The sequence below is a fragment of the Atractosteus spatula genome, chromosome 24 (genome assembly GCF_055471065.1).
Source record: "Atractosteus spatula isolate fAtrSpa1 chromosome 24, fAtrSpa1.hap1, whole genome shotgun sequence".
Lineage (NCBI taxonomy): Eukaryota > Metazoa > Chordata > Actinopteri > Semionotiformes > Lepisosteidae > Atractosteus > Atractosteus spatula.
In genome coordinates this window covers 11,660,770-11,685,520 of record NC_142729.1, presented here as the reverse complement: position 1 = coordinate 11,685,520, position 24,751 = coordinate 11,660,770, and the positions used below count along the sequence as shown (strand labels likewise).

Sequence of the window (24,751 nt, the reverse complement as noted above, 5' to 3'; positions counted from 1 at the left end):
TACTCTTGACACTTAGCAATGCAGTCCAGATGTCCATTCAGCACTCCCTAGACAGATAGGCGCCAGTGGATGACCATTGATCATGATGGCCAGACTTAGCTACTTGCATCCCCGTCTGGGAGCTTGCTTCTTATCAAAAGGAAAACATCTTAAATCAGCTTGCCTGAATTCTTTCTCTGTGGCTGCACCACAGAGATGGAGGGTGAGATGGGGCCTCCTTTAGGAGCATACCAACGCTTAATTCTGTCTTATTAACAAGCATTGCCACTACAGGAGCCTTCTGCTCCTGGGCCGTCCTGCCCTGGAATTCTCCTTTGAATTCCCTTTAGGAAAAGTCCACAGAATTCTCCACTGAATCTTACTGAATCTCTCTGAATCTCTCAGGCTCTCTGTGTTGCCTGTTTTTACCTGGAGGAACTTCAGCTCATTGATTGGCTGAAAGTTCCATGGGCATCAGAGTCCCACGTGGGTTACTCGGCCCTACCAGTCCCTGATTGGTTGATCAAGGTGAGATATGAGTCACTTACTCCTGACACTTAGGAATGCAGTCCAGATGTCCATCTGGTACTCCCTAGACAAATAGGCGCCAATGGATGACCATTGATCATGATAGCCAGGCTTAGCTAAGTGCATCCCCCTTTGGGAGCTGTCCTTATCAGGAACCTTAAATCAGCCTGCATGAATAGTTTCTCTGTGGCTGCACCACAGAGATGAACAGAGAAATGGGGCCTCATTTGGGAAGGCTCAGAACACTTAATTCTTTCTTATTAATAAGCCTCGCCGCTACAACAGCTTGTCCAAGGTCATTCATTATAAATACTACTAGTAATTATCTTCAGTAAAGACTTTGATGGCGACAGCTCAAACATGAGAGGTTGAGCTTTATTAACTCCACCTTGCGGAAATTCCGGATACTATAATTTTACCTGCGGTAAAGACATTTAAATCTTTCTATGACTGACCAACGCACCACTAGTGCCCCTGTCGGTCAACCAATCACGTACCGCGGCGTGATGATGTAGCCAATTACCCGCGGTACGTGTCTGTGCCGCGCACTTTGAATGGCTGCATCCGTATGTAACACAATAATATATATTTTCCTGAATAGAATCAGATTTCACAGCATATATCATGTAAAATAATGAAATTCAATCTCTAGTTTTTTCTATTCTTCAAATGTATTTCTTTTTTTCCAACATACCTGCACCTGCCACACAGGGCATGTTCTTAAGAACTATTTCATAATCTGCATTCTTTCACTGTTTAAAAACATTTCTGTGGAATAAGGAAACAATTTCCAGTTATTTATCGACATGCCTGCAGTTTTAAGAGCAATGAACAATGAACCCAAAACACATTTTCTCTTCTCTTCATGTTATGCTCAGCTACTACATTTTCCCTACTAAATTAGTTGTAAAATTCCCCAGAAATATTCAATACTAAGCAGATTAAAACATGCACAGTAAAGAGATTCAATGATTAAATCTTTTCACTAACAACCAATGCACCACAAGTGCCCCTGTCGGTCATTTTGGCCAGCCAATCAAGTACCGTAGTACAATGCAGTGACTTGTGGGTAATTGCATGCAGTTCGGGTTTCTACTATGCATTTTGAATGGCTGAATCTGTACCTTTCCAACAATGCTCAGGAGGGACATTCCTCGATAGCTACTGCAGTCACTACGGTCTCCTTTCTTCTCATACGGGGTGATTATGTTGGTGACGCACATGTCTTGTGGGACCATCCTTCTTCCCAACACTGGCACAGGAGTTTGTGGAGATGCTTGAACTGTCCGTTAACCTGCCTTTATGACCTCAGGTGGGATGCCATCCTTTCTTGGGGCTTTGTCGTAGGAATGGGAGTCAATGACCTTACCAATCTCATCTACTGTTGGTAGGCCATCGAGGTCTTCCATGATACTACTCCTGTCTACATCCATGGGAGTGGCGTGGAGATGGTGGACTCGTACAAGTACCTGGGAGTGCACATCGACGATAGACTGGAATGGTCTAAGAACATCGAGGCCATCTATAAGAAGGGACAGAGCCGACTCTACTTCTTGAGGAGGCTCAGGTCCTTCAATGTGTGTAGTAAGATGCTACACATGTTCTATCAGTCGGTGGTAGCGAGTGCCATTTTCTACGCAGTGGTGTGCTGGGGCTCGGGGATTAGAGCAGTAGATTCCAAAAGGCTGAACAAGCTCATCAGGAGAGCAAGCTCTGTCATTGGGTCTGACCTGGACTCCTTGGAGGTAGTGGCTGAGAGGAGAATGATGTCCAAACTAGAGGCCATCATGGACAACTTCTCCCATCCCCTCTATGACAGGCTTGCAGGAATGAAGAGCACGTTCAGCAATAGACTGATTCATCCACGGTGCAACAGGGAGCGCTACAGGAGGTCATTCTTGCCGTCTGCCATAAGACTGTACAACGCATCCACCTTGCGTCTTGGCAGAGGCAACATCGACAGTGACCTGTATCTGGATTAAACGCATCTACACATCTACTGCTACATCTGTTCTCTTCTTCTTCTTTTTCTTTTTCTTTTTCCCGTTTACAACCACTTTCTGTGCAATATATGCCAGGGACCTGTGCAATACATTTATATTTATATCTACAGTTACATCTATATTTATATTCATATGTGTGATATGAGTGTGATATGATTTTCTGTGTACTGTTCTGTTCTAGTTTGTTCTTGTGCGTCTGGACTGTGAGTAACTCTTGTATTGTATTGTATGTATTGTACTATTATTATATAATTTGTTACATTGTGGCTGTGTTGTGTGTGTTAAGCTGCTGTTGCACTGCAATTTCCCTCACGGGATCAATAAAGTATCTATCTATCAATAGACAGGTTCTCATTGCTTTTGATTGCTTCCTCTGTCACTATTTTCTCCTGGTCATAGAGTGATTGATAGTTCTCAGCCCATCTAGCCATTTGTTTATTCCTATCTGAGATGGTTTCACCAGTAGATGACTTCAGTGGTGCCGTCTTAAATTTTGAAGGGCCCTAATGCTGCCTTGATTCCATGGTGAATGCCATGGATGTTTCCACTGTCTGTGCACAACTGAATGTTCTCGGAGAGCTTCAGCCAAAAGTCGTTGGCACAGCGCCTAGCAGTAGGTTGAGCGTTGATCTGTGTTTTCCTGCTGTGAGGGTCCCTCTTGTTGTTGACGAGGGCTGTCCACTTTGCCTCAATAACTGGCTTCAGCTCAGCAAATCCAGCTTCGAACCAGTCTGGACTTCCGTCACGGATGTTGTTCCATCTCTTCTCGGTTTCGTCTATAGTGCAATTCTGAAGTGCTTTTTCGATGGAGTCTGCAAAACACTTGTTCAGGGATTGCTGTCTTTGCAGTATTGGTGCAAGGGCGACCTTTCTACTTTGAGGCTGGGCTGGGGTTGCATCTTACAGCAAACCAGGGAATGGTCAGTGTCACAGTCAGCGCTGTGGTAGCTGCAAGTGTTTAGGATGTTGTTTAGTGATGTCTTCCTTGTAATGACCATGTCCAACTGGTGCCAGTGACCAGACCTGGGATGTCTCCAGGACACTCTGTTTTGCGGCTTGTTGGAGAATGTGTTCGTTATGCAGAGGTTGTGGTAAGAACATAGTTTCAGAAGCCTTTGCCCAATCTCATTCATGTTGCCCATGCCAAAATGCCCAATGCTGGTGGCCCAGGAGTCCTGGTTGGATCCTACTAGGGGGTTGAAGTCACCAAGTAGGTACAGCTGCTCCATGACAGATACATCTCTGATTACAGTGTCAAGCTCCTCGTAAAACTGGTCCTTGGCCCCAGCAGGGGAGCAAAGTGTTGGTGCATAGACGCTCAGGATGTTCACTGGGCCTTGAGAGCTTGAAAGACGAAGCGAGAGGATGCGTTCTTAGCCTCTAGTTGGAAGGATAGAGTTTTTCACTGCAAACCCGACACCATGCTGTCGTGGTTCATATGGGCCCCTTCCCTGCCAGTAGAAAGTGTAGTCCTATTCCCTGAGGTTGCCATCTGAAGGGAACCTAGTCTCCTGGAGGGCAGCAATGTTAATACTCAGCCTCTTGAGTTCTAGGTTGATAATGGCTGTCTTTCTAGAGTCGTTGATTTGACCTTGGGCATCAGAAAGGCCTGGACACATGGTCCTGATGTTCCAATTGCTAAGCGCAAGACTGGTGATCATTTAGTGCTTCTGTGTTTGCTTGGTGCAGTGTTTTCAGTCTGCTTGTCAAGTTGATTCTCTAAGCTCCATGCACCCAATGAAGCAAACAGACTGTGGCAGGTCAACACCTTACTAGGTGGGGGCTGCCCAGCTTCAGGTGGGCGGTAGCTGACCAGTGGGATACGATGATCCCTCCCACCGGTGGAGGCAACCCGTAACATCATTTGCTACGCCAATCGTTGTGGGCTTATCACTTGTAACTGCTGCCTACCATGTTGTTCTGTCGCTGTCATCAGAGTCCCCCTCTTGTCCTCGTCAGTGTGGTTCAAAGGAGTGCAGAGCATAACATTTTCCATACTTTTTTGTTCTTAATAAATAACCTCTTGAGAGGCCAACAAGAGTAATGTCCTACTGCATATACAAGAGTTCTACCCAAGACTAAATATCCCTTCCTACAACAAAGATGCCCAAAAGTGCATGAGTATCTATCCACCTATTCAAAAAATACATCCCCAAATTAGGAGAGTACATTTTTAGCTTGAGGATTCCACAATAAATGAAATAATAATTTCCTAAAATAAATAGAATAGCACTTTCTGACTAATCATGTTCAATTTATTTAGCCAGAATGAATCTGGTCTGTAAGACTGATCAGAGAAAGGTCCTCTTGCACTACCAAACCAAAGGAAGAAAAGGCTGATACTTTTATTTCTTCTCTCTGTGTCTTCTGTTTCTGTGTTTCCTTCTGTGTCACACCTCTCTGTTTTTTTCTGTGTTTTTGTGCGTCCTCTCATTCATTCAGAGAGATGTTAATTACCAGAAAATCCCCTTTGATCATCTGTGTTTACTTGTCTCTCTTGCAGACAGACATCTCAAATGAAAAATATTTATCCCAGACTCTTTATTTAGGACTAGAGTAGTGCGACACAATATTATATATACTGTACAGTATATGTTTATTTATGCAAAGGAACAAGTAATAGGTTTATTCCATGCTGAAAAAAAGAAGAAAGAGAACACAACGTTTCGGCCGTGGAGCCTTTTCGGCCGTGTGAGAGAGACAGGGCAGTAGGCAAAGGTAAAGTAGCAGGAGAACAAAGGTTGGGAGGAAGGAGGAGTGAGAGGCGGGAGCAGGGGACAGAAAGAGAGGCCAATCAAGAGGTGTGAAGTCAGAATGGGTGCAGAGAGGTGTGAAATGAAACTTCCAATGAATGGAGAAAATTTAAAAGAACAGTAATCTGTCGTTAAGGGAAGGGAGAATGTTTGATCCTAGCTGCAGAATAATTTTAGTTTCGGTGGTCTTTCTGATGTATGAGTTCGGAAAACCGTCTTTGAGAACACAGATGGAGAGATTAGAGTGGTCATGGCCGTCAGAGGTAAAATGAGAAACAATGGGCTTGGAGAGATCTTTAATCTTCACAGCCCTGACGTGTTCTCTGAAGCGGTCTCCGAGGCTCATTCCTGTTTCTCCAATGTAGATGGCTGGTCATTTACTGCAAGAGATACAGTAAATAAGGTTGCTGGAGGTATAAGATGCTGTCTGGGTGATCCAGAATTGTCCTGAGGGGCCTTGAATGAGTGTGGTGGTGGCTGTGTATTTGCAGGTGATACAGCGAGCTCTGTTGCAAGGGAAAGTGCCTGGTGTGGATGGTTGTTGAGGGCGGTCAAGGGAGCTGTGAACAAGTAGGTTACGCAGATTAGGTGGTCGGCGATATGAGATGATAGGACGTTCAGAAAAGAGGGCCCTAATGGAGGGATCATCCTATAGGATGGAAAAGTTGTGGTTAATGGTCCTGGGGATAGGAAGTGTGTTAGGGTGGTAAGGAAGCACCAAAGGAATGCAGTTGTTACGGCGGGAGTTCCTGATCGGGTTGATGGTCCGGGGGGTGTTTTTGGCTCGGGCAAGGGCCCTGTCAATCACACTGCTGGGGTATCCTCTGTTGATGAAAAATGAGTACATTTTGAGGGCTTGGTTCTCGAAGTCGATGTCGTCGCTGCATAATCGTCGTAACCTAAGGAACTGTGAAAAAGGAAGAGTTTTAAGTGTGGTTGGGGTGAAATGAGCTGTACAGGAGGTAGCTGTGTGAGTCCGTGGGTTTGTAATAAACTGAAGTGGACAGTCGGGGGTAGTTGATAGAGAAGTTGATGTCTAGAAATGGAAGAGTAGTGGAAGATATGTTAACCGTATATTTGAGGGACGGGTGGAAGTTGGTGAAATGGTGCAGGAAGAACTCAAGCTGATCGTTGGAGCATGTGGCGGCACCGACGCAGTCATCAATATATTGTTTGTAGAGGTCAGGGACATAGCCAGTGTAGGAAGCGAAGAAGCGTGTTTATTTATAAATTTATATATAAACATATATATTTATATGTTTATTTATGTTCTATAACAAGTGTACAGATATTGATGAGCCACACAATTAGTTTAATGATCTCTCCCTGTGTGCAGTAATAATGTCTCATATGATTTCAGAATACACTATTGCCTCAAACCCCTACAGTGCATAAACTAATTATCACCATCATTACTGTCAAGCATGGTGGTGACAACACAATGTTAAGGATCTGCTTCTGATCACCAGGGATGGTTGTCAAAATTGAATGGGAAATGAAAAGTACAAGGGTGGCAAGCTAGCACAATGGTTAACATTGCTGCCTCAGAGAGCTGGGGCGTTTAATTCAATTTCTGGGATGCAATATTCATGGATGTCTAAAGACATGCTGGCAGGCTATGGGAAAATTGGCTCTGGAGTATGTGTGTCTGTGTTTGTGTCTGCGTGTGCCCTGTGAAGGAATGGTGTGCCATACAGGGTGATTCCAACCTTGCTTCCAGTGCTTCCTGGGATAGTCTCCAAGCCACCATGCCCCTGAATTAGTAAGAGGTTACTGAAAATGAGTGAATGAATGGTACATAGTATTGACAAATCATAAAGAAAAACCCTTTTCAGGTTTTTAGCTGATTACCTAAAACTGGGATGAAAAGTCAACTTTTAGAAGGAGAATGCCTTAAAAGACACAGGAAAACACTGGAGTGATTTAAGAATAAGAAAGTATATGTCTTTGAGTGACCTAGACCCTGACTTTGAATGAAAATTGGTGGCAAGAACTGATAATTTTAGTTGAATAACTTGACAGAGCTAAAATTCAGTAAGTTAATAAATAAGAATGCATTCTTTCACTCTTGCAGATCTCTTCCATGGAATAAGGAAACATTTTTCAATCATGTCTCCCCATGCTGCCTTTGTAGTTTGCTTCTGATTTATTCTGGGAATAGGTGTGTACAGGCGAAATAATTTCAAAAATGGAAGACATGTTTTCTCATGAGCAAAACATATTTGACAGGAACAGGAAAAATGGGTGAAAATTGCATTATCCCATTGAACAAAGCTGGTATCACGCCCTCTGCAGCCAGAGGGCGCTCCTTCTCTGTCCTGTCCCTAGTTTCCGGTCTGCTGTCCTTCCTGTCCCTCTCTTCCTTGGGCTATATATTTCCGGGTCTTGCACTCTGTCCTCGCTCAGCAATGATGTTCGGATGTCCTGAGACCCGCCTAGCACCAGGGCGCCCCATGTCCGCTCCCTGAGGGCATAGGTTTCTATACGGCATTCCTGAACTCTTTGCACTATTGAGCCCGGGCATTTTCCCCGTCTCGCCGCTACGCATATGGGTCTTTTTCCGCTCTCCTGCTCCCCACGGTTAGTCCCTTTGGACGTCCGTGACAGAATGCTGAGCCACCTACTAACCCCGCGAGCGGCGTTTTTTTTTTGTCTTGCCGCAGTTTTTTTTTCTTTTTTTCTCTGGGCTGTTTTTTTTTTCAGTTCCTCTATTCTAATCACTGGATATCACTCCGATCTTCCGTGCCTGTGAGCGGGTCCTGCACCTGGCTTTCCTCGGGTAGATCACTCCGATATCAGTGATTGAATGTTGAGCTGGCTTACCTATTCTTATTACTGGATATCACTCCGAGCTTCTGTGTCAGGAGCGGGTTCTCGTTCCTGGCTCTTCCTGGTCTGGCTCTCTCCGATATCAGTGATAGAATGGTAAGCTTTCTGCCGTTCTTCCATGCCTTTCGCTGGATATCACTCCGGGCATCTGTGTCTGTGAGCGGGCTTTGGTCTGGCTTTCCTCAGGTTGTCCACTCCGATATCAGCGTTAGTATGTGAACGTGCCCATTTGCCGTTCCTCCATTCTTTTCGCTGGATATCACTCCGGGCATCTGTGTCTGTGAGCGGACTTCGGTCTGGCTTTCCTCAGGTTGTCCACTCCGATATCAGCGTTAGAATGTGAACGTGCCATTTGCCCAGTCTGCGGTATTTTTCCCTGGGGTTTTTGTGGGTTTTTTTTTGCCTTTTGTTTTGATTTTTTTTCTTCCTGGTTTCCCCTCCTTTTTGGTCCCCCTTGCTCTCTGTGTCTCGGAACTTTGGTTTTTGGTTCCTATCTGTTTTGTGTGGTTTATCTCCCTGGTCTTTCCCAGGTTTTTGTCTGTTGGGTTTGTGTTTGTGTACTTTTTTGTTTTAAGTCTCCGGAGCTCTTCTCTACCCCCCCTTCCTCCACCCAATAAAGGTTTATACCCCGGAGGAAGGGGTAGCTCTCAGCCATGGATTCCCAGAGGTTTCCTTTCAGTTAAATGAGGTTTTTCCTCCCCCCAGTGCTGTGCAGCTTATTTATTTGTTTGGGCATCGGGAGCCGCCCATGAAGGGGGGGGTACTGTCACGCCCTCTGCAGCCAGAGGGCGCTCCTTCTCTGTCCTGTCCCTAGTTTCCGGTCTGCTGTCCTTCCTGTCCCTCTCTTCCTTGGGCTATATATTTCCGGGTCTTGCACTCTGTCCTCGCTCAGCAATGACGTTCGGATGTCCTGAGACCCGCCTAGCACCAGGGCGCCCCACGTCCGCTCCCTGAGGGCATAGGTTTCTATACGGCATTCCTGAACTCTTTGCACTATTGAGCCCGGGCCTTTTCCCCGTCTCGCCGCTACGCATATGGGTCTTTTTCCGCTCTCCTGCTCCCCACGGTTAGTCCCTTTGGACGTCCGTGACAGCTGGTAGGCACTTATCCAAACCAGATAACAGTAGTAACTGTGGCTAAAGGTGTTTCCACCAAATATTGATTCAGGATGCTGAATACATATGCACAACATATTTTCACTTTTGCAGAATTTGTCAGTTTGGGTATTCATGGTTTGTTTAAATATATTCACTTTAAAAATGTGTACACATTATCTGTAATTGAACAAAACAGGACATTATAGGAAAGAGATGAATGTTATTTTAAGACACTGCATGCTAGGTTTTCTTAGTCACCAACAAGTAAAAGCTCAGTTCTGACAGGTGTACAGTTGCTCTTCTCCGTCTCCATTAAGATTCAATCATGATGGCTTGTGGTTCTGGGAACCACACAGTGCTGCTTCTTACACAAACTCCCCTATGCTAAAGACTGTGTCTCTTCCTGTGGGAGAATTCTACTCTGTCTAGATTTCACACAGAATGCTGACTTTCTGTAACATGTATAATGTCACGAAGCCCTGTCACACAATTAAGGGATTTAGTGTGTTTCCATGAAGCTGTCATGTCCTATATTCTAAAAACTAGGCGTGGGGTGGAGAGAATGTTTTGTTGCCTAAAGTTCCATAAAGTAAAGCTGTAGGATTATATTTTTATTTATATTTGTATTTTAATAGTATAGTCTGCCACATCTTTTTTAGGTATATTGCATATTGCAATTGCATATTAAAATGTTGACATGTGTTGACATTTCTGGTATAAGACATTTTTACAGGAAGAACAGCCAGCTAGACCTTATGTGCTCCTGTGGCACAGCAAAGCATAATTTTGTTTTTCTCTTAAAGTTCTGCTGTAAGCCCAATGTTATTTTCCTTTTTTCTATCCTTTCACGGCTGCGCGAGACTGCAATTTCAGCTCCTCTATAAGAATTCTTCACGCTGCCACATGGTGTACATTCGCCCAACCTCACTAAGAGCTCCAGAGCTAAGGCACATTTTTCTCAAAGCGCCTGTAATTCAAATACTCCAAGCGTGCATTTTTGTTTCTTCTCTCCCTTTGCTTTGGAGCACATTTAAAAGAAGCCCTTTCAAAATTGCCAAGCTGATCTCACACCACTACCTCTGTTCTCCTCTCGAGGGCATTGACTCAAGCCGCTGTTCATATTTCTTTTTAAAGAAAACATAACCTGTAAGTGAGATCAAACAGCAAACAGCTCTTATTTGCCCTGAGGACATTTATCTTTTGGAATTTTAATTATTCTTCCTGGGAAGTACTGTAGCTCTTTAGCAGTTAGTATTGTTACAAATGGGGAGTTACGAAACTGGTGAAAATCAGCAATTGACCGAGCAGTTTAGTCAATCAGTGAAATAATTATTCATAACCCCTGACTTTTAAGTGATTTCTAGCAATAAACCCAAGTGGCTGGTATAATTAGAGGCACATGAATTATTTGTTCTCCGGCACACCTTTGTTCAGAGGAGTGATAATCCCTGCACACTTGGTTAAAAAAAAATATTTATTATAATTGCAAAATACAAGCTACACTACACAGAACATACAACAAACAAAGTTACTTTATGTACAGTATTTACAAACAAGGCGTTTCAGAGGCCTAACATTCTGGTCACCCAGAAAACCTCAGACTGTTACTATGCATTAAGCAAAAGAGAATCTTCTAATTTTCTTTAAAAATATATTAATTTCAGCATTCTTTGCATTTTTTATTTACAAAAAGGGTAACTAGAGTAGACTGTTAAGATTAAAAAACACAAAGTCCAATGCGTCATGATTTCAATCTTGGACAAAACAAAATGCACAGACATTGCATTAGGATGAATCATTTTGCAAGGCAAATTTGTGCTACAAATAGAAACTACTTGAAGATAAATATTAAAGTTACACACATAAATACTATGTTATATAATATATACTACGTTATATTATATATTTAAATGGTTGTTTGAAAATAAATTATACATAAAATCCATTTCTGGATGCACATCCATACTAACAATAAACATCTGCAGAGTTCATTTGGTGTTCTATGTATCTGTGCTTCAGCTAAAAATGGAAAGAAATAAACTGAATAACAGTACAGATTTACCTACAATACTATCTATTCTATAGCAGTGTTAGGAAATGTTTACACTATGAGTTGGTTAAGGTGCTCTTTCAATAACTTTTAACCCTACCAGTATGGAATCATTAATGAACTGGAAATGTATTACCAAAGTAGGAGAGAACATTGTTAGCCTGAGGACCCCACAATAAACAAATTCAAAATTTTCTAAAATAAATAGGGGACAGGCAGCACTTTGAGTGATGATGTTTCACTGACTTTACTGCCCGGCTTTGGGGTACTGCCTGGGGTCACTACTGAACTACTGTGTATAACTAGTCTGCTTATTGAGCACCAGTCCTTATTGAAGATGCCATTTGAGTGTTTACTGAGGAATCCTGGTCACAGCTGGTAATGACACAACTGATCAAGGTCTGAGGAAGTGATATGAGGGGTACAGGGCTCAGTCTGTGCTTTGACAAAATGCCTTTAGAGTTTCAGCAGTTAAATCTTAAACACATAACAAAATTTTATTTCTTTTTATATTGCTGATATTCAGTGAAACTGCCACTGCTGTGATTCTTGTATCTGCAGCAGAAGACCATGAACACTGTGGAACCCCTATGCTGTTTGTTGTCATCCTGTTTGTGAGCCCTAAAGAGACCCAGACAGCTAATTATCAGAGGGAGAAGTGGCTCTGAACAGGCTCTCAGGTGTTTGGGACATTGCAGTGGTCACAGTTGTGTGGACAGCTGAGGACACCACTGGACAGTTTGGAGCTGAAAACATGGCTATTGGTTCAGCCAGTTTTAATCGTATATTGTTTTAATTAGCTAACTGCTGTCACAATCAAGATACTGGCAACTTTTTACTGATATGAACAAAGGTTGGGGATATGTGGTCCAAGTCAGAAGACTCAGACTTAATTCCTTTAAAACCTACTGAGTTCTATTTTTTTGTGCCACCTGGGCTCTCAGTTACATATTTGGACTAACTGTTTAATCAACAGCATCATTGTAATCCCTATGTGTACAATTAGGTTGTGTTCTGTTTTATCAGTAACTGTACCTTTAATTAAGTTAATATTTAGAAGAATCATCTGTAAAAGATTTTTAAAATACATATTTATCTGGGATAACAATGAGGTTAATCTTTAATTGACAGTTTGGAACAGAGAAAAATAAAAGACTGCAGGAAACTGTAATGATAAGGACTGTTCAGGTAGATGAAACAGGAAATACTTCTCAAACTAGGCTTGTCTTTTTTGTCACATATTTCGGTGGAATCAAGGTTATGTTTCAAATGAAATGCTGGCTTCCAGCCACGGACCTTGGCCTTTTATCTTGCCATCAACTGTAGACGTGAGCATTGTATGTAAATGTGGAGAGCACTGCAGCCTCCAGATGTATAAATACTCTGTGTGGAACAGTTGGACTACTGTACATCTCCACACTGAGGTACATCTGAGACAGGTGAGTATGTACAGGACACATTATGGTAAACTGCTAGTGTAAAAGGCCTAAATATGAACTTACTTCAGCAATATTATTGAGGTTCTAGTGTGTACTAGTATGCACTGTGGCTAAGGATCTGTGCCTGTGGCTGGAAGGTTGCTGGTTCAAATCCACAGTTGGCAGAGAAATCCTACTCTGTTGGGCCCCTGAGCAAGGCCCTTAACCCCAACTACTCCAGGGATGCTGTACTGTACAATGGCTAACCTGGTGCTCTAACCCCAAGCTTCTCTCCCTGTCTGTGTTTCATGGAGAGCAAGCTGGGGTATGCAAGAAGATGAATTCCTAATGCAGGAAATTGTATATGGCCAATAAAGTGATCTTATCTTATCTATCACTGTATTTGATAATATACACAACTAGACTATCTATACTTATTCTATAAACTTGTGCATGAAACCTTTTATAAATAATGTTCCGGGATAAATATAATGCTCAACACTGTCTGTATTTTTTTGCACATTGCAATTTTTAATATCAGTTACTGTGTTGCATGCAATTGTAATAGAGAATTATAAAAATATTCCTTTGTTTAACCCTTGGATCACATTTCTTCCAGTATTGCACAGGATTTTAGGGAAGTCGATTTAGTAGAAATCTTTAAGGTGAGGCACACATTGCTTTAAAACAGAACAAAAAAATAATGTCTTTAAATAAACTAATAATAAATTTAAATGATGGAATTGTTAACAAAATTGTTAATTTCAGGAAGACATTCCCTTCTGTCATTTCTGTGTTATTTTAGATCCAGGTATCGGTTGTGGGAAAATAATCTTTTTACAATCTGACTCAGGAAATTAAGCAGTACCTGTACTGTATATTCCAAAAGTGAATGCGTCTGGCAATTTTACATAGTAGTTTTTCGTTATCTGATAATTACACTTTAGAGACATAAAATAATGTCAGTTTTTCATGTGAAAGTAAAAGACTCAGGCTGCCAGAAGACACTTTTCCTGCTCCAGTGAGCCATCTTGAATGAAAGTTAAAGGACATGACAGGGAAGCCCATCTTGTAAATAACTGGTCCTTGCTCATTTCAGGTGATATGTAAGGATAAATTGGGAACTATGTGGCTGAGAATCACTATCAGGAGGCCTGTGCCTCTCTTTAGTCTGGACTAGTACAACCTATTTTTGGATGTCTTCTTAATGTGAAGAGTTTTCTTCTGACATATTGTTTCTTTGACAGATCCACTGAAGCAAGTGAATTCTTCACAAAAAAGACAGCATGAACCCCCACAAGGTAGATGAATGCTTATCATCTTAATACTGATCAGGCTTAGAAGGTGATAATTAAATAATGACTTGCAGCTTCTGCCTTACACTGGTATATGTTTTACTAGTAATCTCCAGCAGTGCTCTTTAATTATGTGTTGCACTCATGTGTTATTTGTTTCTGAAAATTGAGTATTACGACACAGTTCAAGCCTGCAGGTAGATCAGTGTGTGTAAGTACTCCATCAGAGGACTTTTTATTCTTGGAGAGTTCAGTAAAAGCAAACACGCAAGCAATTCTGAAAAGCAGAAGACTACATTCCTAAAACACTCAGACACTGTATTGGGTAGCAGTTTGACAGAACATAGGTACCTGTATTCTCATCAGAAGAACATAAAGTTTGAAACTGAGAGGAGTCCATTCAGCCATTCAACATGTTAATGTCTTTTTATGCAGTCATGTTAATAAGTCTTGTCAATGTTTATTTATTGATGTACCTTTACAGCCAAAGAGAAGGAGAACTGAGGAAACTGAAAAGTAAGTTTATTTAAATCTCTTTATTAAGATATGGGAAACTGTTACCTGGGAATAAGGCACTGTTCCTAAACTTCTTTATTGACACAGCGAACATTGGTATGTCAGGAGGGCTCTCTCTAAATACCTCTACTGAGACCCAGAGAAGTTTTGCCTCTCAGGACAGCTCACTTCAAACATCTATGACATAGATATTTAAAGAGAGCTCAAAATCACACATCGTTATTTAAGGAGTGTTCAAAATCTATGTCTAAATATCTGTGAAATATACATTTTTATTTTTTGACAAACTGTAGATTATCTGGCTGATAGGTGAGCACTGTATCTAAATACCTGTGTTGAGGCACAGAGAACACCAGTGTGACTGAAGGACACTCTTTCTAAATACCCATACTGGAGCACGGATACAACACAGCTGGCTGTGTGACCTCAACCAGTCATGTAGATGGGCTATAAACAATCTGTAGTAGTTCAGGTAGGTAGCTGCATCAGCATGCTCGGCTGCAAGGGAACAAGTAATAGGTTTATTCCATGCTGAAAAAAAAGAAGAGAGAAAAAACACAACGTTTCAGCCGTGGAGCCTTCTTCAGGTGTGAATAAACAATCTGTATGAATACTAGAGCACAAAATGACCAGGAATTTCAGAGTTCCTTTTCTAAACACTCCAACAAAAAACAACAAAACTAGCATACTGTAAATCTGGTTATAAAAGATGTAAATTGCAGATTTCGGAAAATAGCCTTGATACCAAACTGAAAAGAACACAAAAACACCCATAAAACAAAAGCAAAAGAAGAATGGTTTGACACAGACTTCAAAAACACCAGAAAGGCACTGCGAGAACTTTCAAACCAAAGACACAGACAGCCACACAAAGGAAATCTGCACCTTGGATACTGAGAGATGGTACAACACCGCAAACACATGGTTTAGAAGAAATGCCCACAAACATTCTCCTGACTATCCAGTCTTAAAAAGCAATTTCGAACATCTCTACAAGCTGAATTGCTGTATTCCCCTAAAAAACACACACACTAGACGAGTTTCTGACCAGGGTAAGAGATACCAAGGAAAAACAGACCCAGATCAAGTACAGGTTTAGTAACCACAGTCAGGCAATAGATACTGGCTGCCAGGAGAGGACAAGCTCCCACTGCCAGCAGGGATAAGCAGAGACAGATGTATTTTCTTCTCTACTGTGAGAAACTCTCGAATTAGACAAACATTCTTCCATGAAATAACACATCTAAAGCCAGAATTCCCACAGCTGCCAGAAACAGCACAACATCCAAACCTGCTAGGTAGGTAGGTTATCTTTTCAGGTCACGAAGGCCTACAGGGGAATGGGGAGGTAAAGGCCACCATTTTCTTGACCATCTGACACAGGAGGTGGCCTATTACCTCCTGGTACTCATTTGGAAAGCAGGCTACGTGGACCTGGGAGCCACCTGGAAGGAATTAGAGCAAGTTACATCACTTTCCCCTACCTGCGATTGAACCCAGGACCTTCCAGTCAGGAGGGGGACACCCTTGCCGTCTGAGCTACCATGGCTCCAATCCTGTTAGAGGAGGAAATTAAATAGATCCTAGTATGTGATCCTGTCAGACAAGGGATATAATGTCACATACTGTATAGTAAATATATATACTGACACATAGAAGATATGTCTAAGATGAGTGCACTCTTCCTAGATGCCTACACTGCAGCACAGAGAATGTCTATCTGACATTAGATCATTTTAAGCTCCTTTACTGAAAATACCACTGAAATCCCCTGTATTAAAAGAAAAGGTTGTGCCATACAGTTAAGCAGGATCAGTAAAATGAAGCACAGAAAATGACTTTTCAGCATGAAGAATGAGCCAGGTTTGTTGTTATCAATGTGCTATCATGTGTGTGTGTGCAGTACATCAGACTGATGTCACTGTGTGTGTGTGGTATATCACAGTGAAGTGAAGGGAAGTTTGTGTGTCACACATGTGATAGTTAGACATCCCCAATATCTTCTCAGTCACTTCACTCTTTCTTTCAGGGCTTCTTACATCCGAGTTGCTCACACTCTTTGTGAGGGGGAGAACAAGGACATTCAAAAGAGAAAAATCAAAATTCAGAATGCCCTGAGGAGCCTCCAAATTCCCTGTGATGCGGTACAAGTTCTGATAAAACAATATAATGTATAAAATTGGAATATCTGATATGTACAGTATAGTCTTGTGGTTATTGATATGTGTTATAGATAATGAAGTGTAGTGATTTGATATAATCTCTTGGAAACATATTTAGTCTCACAGTATCTTGAAGCCCAACATCAGAAGGTGTTTTTTTTGTTATTTTCAGTGTGGAATTCATCTCTACTTATACTATATTCTTATATAGTGTTCAGTTGAAATTAGACAGCCTGACAGATTATATTTAAGTTCGTTGTCCTGAAATATGATAGTGAAAATTGTGGCAGTGAAGTAGGTCAGGAAGGATGCAAAAGAATTGCTGTGAATATGCATGTAACATACAGACTGCTAATTTATTTGAATGTAAAATTGCCGTTGGACTTAAGAATTTTTGAGAATCATGATGATAAATATACACTTTAATGTCAAAGACCTCAAGGTCTAACAACAGAAATTATATGTAATGCTTTACAGCTACAGCTATAAACCCCAATAATACTACACCAACTTTATTCATATTGGCCCAAATATAATAGGCACTTACTGCAACTACATTCTTTTTTTAATTAAACGGAGCCCAAATAGAATACTACCTTAAATCCACTGACAATCCACATTGCTGCATCTATAAAATACATATACGATTGTAAATAGAAACAAAACACTAGTAAAGACTCATGGAAATAGCTGTGCTCATTTTTATCATTATCACAGGGATTGGTGTGAGAGTTGTAATTGTGGAAGATTAAAAAATCTTACCACCAGTTTTAATGATTTAATCTGAAATGTCCCAGTGCATACGTCTGCCACATTTGGAATTAATTGGCTAAACGGATTTCAGCAGCAGCTCAGTGGGCATGATCTCATCCTGGTTTCTAAAGTGTTAAGCAGACGAGAGACCACATGACTCCCCCAGGATGTGATGCTGGTCTGTCACAAGGCATTTCCCCAGCAGTGCTCGTAAGTCTAACTGAACAGGAGCAGTGCTGGTGCCCACTTATACAGTTGGGTGAACCGGAAGAACTGGAGAGATGTACCTCATTCAAGGTGCAACAGCAGTGTCTGCAAGGGGCACTCAAACCCTCTACACTGCACCGCCCCAAGCTGTATGCAGTGATGTAAAGTCCACACTCTAGTCTAACAGCTGCTCAGGCTCAAACTCACGCTGCTGTCCAGACTGATGGAAGGTCTGAAGGTTCTCCTCCTGGACTGGAGGCCAGTCTGCCACAGGGTCACCCTCAGCAATGCTGCATTTGTACAGCTGGGAGGACTGGAGCAGTACAGAGGAAGTGTAGCGGGACAGCACAGCAATGGGACAACGATCCCACAACCCTCTGTTTGCAAGACCAGACACTTTACTGCTGCACACTGTCTGTAAGAGAAATAGACAAAATTATTTTTCAGAACAATATGACTTTAGAAATAATCACACGTTTTCTCCTGGAAGATGTTTTTTTTACAGAAAAATTACAAATGGTTTTATGGTTCAAAATTAATACTTTAAAATATCAGTATTTAACATAAACCCAGCATCTATGAGCATCACAAGGGAGTCCTTTCAATCAGTAAGTAAGAGCTCAATCCTCTTTGAGACAGAAGGAGAGGAAAATGAAAAGAAGATACTGTAAGGCCAAGTAACTATTAATGGTGTTTCTGAAGTCGCTGGGTCACTAGACCTGGCCTCCATGACCTCTGTGTTAGATTCTGTCTTCTCCTCTCTTCCTCAATCAGGACTGTGTTCCCCCCATTGCTGTGCTGGGCTCTGGGGGGGGTCTGCGTGCCATGGTGGCTCTCATGGGGACTTTAACTGAGCTGGGGGCTCAGAACCTGCTGGACACCATCATGTACCTGTGTGGAGTGTCAGGATCCACCTGGTGAGTCTGAGAGACTGGGCTCCAAGATCAGCTATGAGCCTGTGAATTCAGTTCCCATTTTGAATTATTATAATAATAATAATAATAATAATATTAATAATAACAATAATAATAATAATTAAAAAACTGTATTTTATAAAGCGCCTTTAAAGGTGGCTTCTCAAAGTGCTTGAAAGATTTGAAAGAGCAATAGATCTGTCAGGTGTGCATTGTAACCCTGCAAATTCAGAAGGTTCAGGATTCAGGCTGTGAATTCAGCTGTGCACAGTGCATACACTGGTGAAATGTTTTCTGTGTGTTTGTGTGTCTAACACTGCAGGTGTATGTCCTCTCTGTACCGTGACCAACAGTGGTCCTCTCAAGTGGAGGATGCAGAGACAAAAATGGTGGAAACTCTCAACAATGGAAAATTCAGCATTATAAAACGTTTGCAGAAAATCATGAAGACAATAGAGGATGAGAACTTTTCTTGTACAGATATTTGGGCGGCAATATTTGTTTACATGGTGGTGAAAGAGGTCAGCATTCTTGTCCTTCTTGTATGTGTGTTTGTACAGTATGTAACCAGTTATATGTAAGTTAAGCTCTCTGTCTCATTCTGCAGTGTCTCTTTCTCCCTGTCTGGGTGTCGGTTTGTGAACTTGTCCTTTTTTCCATAAGATATAGTGTCAGATTTCTCAAAAGTGCCTGCGAAGAGAAAGGACAAATGGCAAGTGACAAAGGATTTATTTTCATGTTCAGATATAAATAGGAAAAAAATAAAATATTGGTGTTAATAATACCAATAACAGCAAAAATCATGGTGATTCTATAAAGCCCTCCAGGAGACAATGAAGTAGAAGGTGTTTAGTACACCTTTGGGAGCAGTTACATTAACTGGCCACTAGAGGTCAGGGTGACCCAGCTCTGTGTAGCATCTGTCTTTGGCAGTGTTCAACACCTGCACTCTCAATTGCGATTTACAGTAGCTGGGAGGGAAGCTGGACTGACAAATTGCAGCTCTGTGTTACTCATTTTCACCTTAAGGAGGTGACCTAATCCAGAGAGAGGGGTTCTCTCAAGATGAATTTGAAGTGAGAGTCCCAGCTCCCTTAAAGATATCAGACATCTTCCATAAAAGATAATCATTCACTGAATCTGTAATGGAAAAGCAGCAAAAAGTTGAGTTTCTCATATAGATATTCTCATGAAAGTGCTCATATCTGTTGCCCTAGCACACATAGATTGCAAATTACACAGTTGGAAATAGTGGTAGAAATGCTGAATCCCATTAATGTAGATCAACCATTACAAAGAAATTACAAAACTCAGTCTTTGTTAGAAACACTTATTTGTCAGGAAACTGGTAAATTTGCTAACAATATTAATATTTTAACAAACAACTAATCTTTTCAAGCTGTAACATCCATCCATTCATACCACCCATTTTTTATACTTTTTATATTTATGTACATATATCAATATAAAATATATACATACTGTACTTTTTATATTTTTTACATGACCAATCAAGTGCTCAACCTTGCTGTCCTCATCCTTCATCTCATTGAATCTGTGCTCAATCCAGGCCGACACCAGCAGCATCATGCTGTGAGAACTGGTTTAAATTTAAAATATGGACTTTCAGTGACAATGCAGAACAGAATGAGATAATTACATACTCAGTGATACAAATGGTGTAAAACAACATTTACTTTTGTGTTGTTTTTAGAACAAAACCTTCTTTAAATCTACACTGCTTTGTGAATACTTTACAGAGCAATAGCAGGATTGTAAAATATTAACGATTATATTTTTTAATAGAAAGACAAGAATGATTCAATTAACCTATAGACCAATGATTTTATAACAGTTACAAAAACAGATAGACCATTTGATAGTTAGTAACCTAACTTTATGCTGTAAGGCATATCTCTTTCTCCCCCACAAATATCTTGAATGGCTGGATACAAAATTGCACAAAATGCAAGTCGTGAGATTTCTTGAGACTTTTTTTTCAAATTGAGGCATGTGCAACTGAAGCAGCAGTGATTTTACACTAACCAATTGCTGTATTTGTCATTTGGTGAGTACAGAAACACAGCACAGTATTAGGCAAATGTCATCATGTCATATCATTTTCCAAACCACTTTATACTCTATGGTGTCACAGGAAGCCAGAGCCTACCAGGCAAGCAACAAGCACAAGGCAGGGTACACCCTGGAGGGGGTGCCAGACCATCATACATGGGGACAATTTGGAGGCCACAATAAAGGCTGAGGGGTGAAATTTGTCCCGGACACCAGGATAACTCCAAATCCAATTTTTCACTTTAATGACCACAGAGAGTCCGGACCTCGGTTTAATGTGTCATCTGAAAGACGGCTCCCACTACAGTAAAGTGTCCCCGCCACTATACCGGAGCATTTGGACCCACACAGACCACAGGGTCCAACAAACACCACTTCCAGCAGCAATCATAGCTTCTGTGGCAGTACAGACCACCTCACCCAGCTCACACTGTGCATATCATTCTTCACCTTCATTTGCATATTAGTATTTGTGTCTCCTCTCATCTCTCACAATACAGAAAACGCTCAATTCAGATCTGTTGTGTTTGTCCTCTTTGTGCCTTCAGCCTTTCATCAGAACTGAATGTGTCCTGTGGCTCTTCTCTGGACTTTGATGGTTATTTATACACACTTGGTTCTTTCCAGATGGACGATCGCAAACTTTCGAAGGAGGAAGATGCAGAAATGACCAACCCTTACCCCATCTATGCTGCAGTGAATAAGTCACAGCTGGATGACAAGGAAGAATACAACAAAGGCAAGACTCCCACTTCATACACTTTATTTGCTCTAGATGCCATAACAATAGGGATGAATTGGCTTAAATAAAAGGAATTATTGTAATATATAATATTACATATTAATGCTCGTAGCAACAACAGCAGTATCTCTCAAAGCAATGGCAGTAGTAACACTACCAGCAGTTGTAAAAGTATCAACACCTGCAGCATTAAGCAGAATTAAGTAACAGCAAAATTAAATTACGTTCAACATCTTTTATCCCTTACATCTTGCACTAATCAGGGCATCTTGTTAAAGCAAGCTGAGTTAAATTCCTTGCTTAAAAGCACAGCTGCTGTGTCTTGACTACAATCTGAACCCAAACCACAATGGTCCACAATGCTGCACCCATGGCAGCTGTAGTAGTGTTAGTAGCAAGTGCTTCAAAAGCAGCAACATTAAAATAAGCAGTTCTTGTGTTTGAGAGGAAGGTGGGTATTTTTTATTAGAAACCAAACACCCTGCAGCTTCTAAAATCAGTGATCGGAGGCAGTGAGGTAATTTACATAAAGTGACAATATTGCAGTGGAAGTTGTTGGCTGGCAATGTGCTCTTCTTGATTTATTCAAGATTCTCAAATTCTGTCTTTTTGTCTTCCTTTCCTCCCTGTCTCTCCCTTTCCAGGGACTTGGTTTGAAATAACCCGTCATGAAGCAGGATACCCTGAGTATGGAGCCTTTGTAGACACCAGTGCCCTGGGGAGTCAATTCCATGGAGGAAACAAGATAAAACACAAAGATGAGATGGACATGCTGTGCTTGCAAGGTTTCTGATCCTTCTTTTAGAAATTCATAGCAGTTTTGTACATCATCTGTTTTTAGAATGGCACTTGTTCAGGATGGCCAGTATATAATATCGATGTTATCTGACAATATAGTATTTATTTATAGTATTATTTATTATTTTAAAAATTTACTGCACCAAGGTGATAATTACTCTTGAATGACCAAGTGGAAATCCAGTGATTTATTAATTGATGATCCAAATTTTTCCTGATTACTTATCGGTTTAAAACAGTCTGATTTGTTAGGAGAGGAGATGATAGGAGTGTTTAACACTTTATAAACACTTAGTAATTAATAAATAAGTGACACACATCTCGTGGGAAAAAAAGTGTATGTAATGATACAGCTAATACTACCGAGAAGTGTGAAAAAGCCTTACAAAAAAATAATCAAACCACTGGTGGCCCAGGCATATTGCAGGGTTTGCTGTGGGATGAAGAAGGACTCACCTCTTCTGTAGTTTAGTTCAACACTGAACCAGCTTTCCTGTTCAATTCATACTCTTCTGTGTTTCTTCAGGACTGTGTGGAAGTGCCATAGGCGATATGAAGGAGAACAAAAAATTCTTAATAGGTATTTTACCTTTTGTGCATTTTTTAAACAGAAATTAGTATTTGTTTTTATTTTTTGCCCACCTAATTCATTATTTTCACATACTGTATTAGTCAGGCTGACACAATACTACAGTCCTTGTAGCAGTCCAGGGGAAAGAGGGTTGGTAGGCTTTCTTCTAACATCACCTACCAAGACAGACAGTTTTACACACTCCAGCGATGAATAGCGTGTGGCAGGAGGAATGGTGCTGCTCTCAATTAAAGGCACATGAACAGTTACAAACCAGAGGGAGAGTACCTGACCCCTCTTGCCTTTTTGGAAGTTAGTAATTACAGAATTTCATCCAAGGATCTCATCCAGCTTTCTCTTGTAAGAAGCCAGACACATGGTAGATTCCAGATGGATCAGTATTGCAGAGCACGCTGAGGCTACCTTGGTAAATTTACCCAGTCATTAAAGTACTAACCAGAGTTGACTGCTTAGCTTCTGATAACAGATGAGATCAGATGTTTGTGCAGGCTGGTGTCATAGTAAGTGTAAATTCACCTAGTCCTTCGGTACAGTATCTCTACTGATTTTTCAGTAATGCTCAAGGAATTCCTGGTCACAGATGGCAGATGACACTGACTTGATGTACAGTGCCTTGCAAAAGTATCCACCCCCTTTGACTTTTCACATTTTATTGTGTTACAGCATGGAACCATGATGTATTTAATTGAGAATTTTAGCTGCTCATCAACACAAAGTACTCTATAATGTCAAAGTGAAGAAAAAATCCAGACATTTTAATAAATTAATTTCAAAAAAAGAAAATATTTGAATGCTGCCAGTTTCTTTCTAAGAAATAAACTCTGGGGATCCAGAATAACAATAAAACAGTATAGCTTCAGAAACAGTCTGAACCAGTTTTCTGATGCTGCTGGTTTCAGGTATGTATCAGGTCATTAACCATCTAATGGAGACCCACAACTGTCTGGACTACATGGAAGGGTATAGTTTAACAGGCCAGGACTACAGTATATGAGTTTTCTTGAAGCTTAAGTTGACATCAGACAGAGAGAACACTGCCTCAGATCTCTCTGCTGCTGTTTAAATAACACACATCTGTAACTGGGCATGTCAGAGCATTTCTCCCTGTCTTGTTGCAACCAATACAGGAACTGATGCCATAGAGCTGAGTTATATACAAATGGTGGTTCCAGATTTTGTAGTTCGTAGAAAATTAAACAGTCAATTCATCTTTCTTAAATGTACATGTGACTATTGTTAATTTCTTTTCATTTCAGGAAAGATAATTTCTTTTTTTAAAGATTTATTCCATCCTAAAAGAAAGTTACATAGAAACCTTCTCCAGAGTTCTGGCGGTAAGATGCTCTTATTTTCTGATATTCTTTTCCACAAAATCAGGCATCTTCTTATGTACAGTACAGGTACACTACTTTTTACATATTGCAGCAGGTGTGATTATATGCAGCAAACACTAGTTGAATAATGAAATGATGGTGAATCAATTCTCACACAGAAGGATCAATTTTGTTACTGTTTTGAGTTGTTTATCCCAATAAACCATTTATTCCTAACTGACAGTTGCCCAATAAATTGATTCTGCTGGTTGTTAGTGGAGTACAAGCTCCTTGGTTTGTCTCAGAAATTGTCATGGGCAATTTTATTTCAAAGTGTAAAGGATCTTGGAATAAATCCAACATCAATTAAACATTAAAGGGTGTTGTCATATAAATAAATAAAAGACAAAATCTGGGAAATCTGTGAGCATTTTCTGTATGTATTGTGCATTTACAGTGTATTTGAAAGATCTATTCAATTTAATTTCTAATCATCACTGATTTATTTCTATTTTTGTACTTCACCTGATAGGAACTGAAATTGTTCATTTGCTTCTGCATTACATAAAATTGCTATACTACAAAGCTGATTATTGAGAGGACTACTGTACAGTATGTGGTCCAATTGGATGCTGAAATTGTATTATTTTCATGAATGAAGGCACACCTGTAGCTTCAGTGACATGTTCTAGAGTTTCACATTTTAAAGATGTGATTCTTCTCTCTGTT

General features: G+C 40.8%; 1 protein-coding gene and 1 gene segment (V, D, J or C); both read left to right on the top strand.

Moving 5' to 3' along the window:
* Positions 1-24,751, top strand: part of LOC148815891 (Ig kappa chain V-III region MOPC 321-like) — a 736,297-nt gene that overhangs the window by 108,680 nt on the left and 602,866 nt on the right.
* Positions 16,508-24,751, top strand: part of LOC148815901 (cytosolic phospholipase A2 gamma-like) — a 30,009-nt gene continuing 21,765 nt past the window's right edge. The window contains exons 1-6 of the mRNA XM_088904684.1: positions 16,508-16,612; positions 18,365-18,507; positions 18,827-19,025; positions 21,205-21,316; positions 21,964-22,104; positions 22,644-22,697. Of these exons, the coding sequence (XP_088760810.1) occupies positions 18,416-18,507; positions 18,827-19,025; positions 21,205-21,316; positions 21,964-22,104; positions 22,644-22,697 (598 nt within the window). The 5' untranslated portion in view covers positions 16,508-16,612; positions 18,365-18,415. The remainder of the gene's footprint in view (positions 16,613-18,364; positions 18,508-18,826; positions 19,026-21,204; positions 21,317-21,963; positions 22,105-22,643; positions 22,698-24,751) is intronic.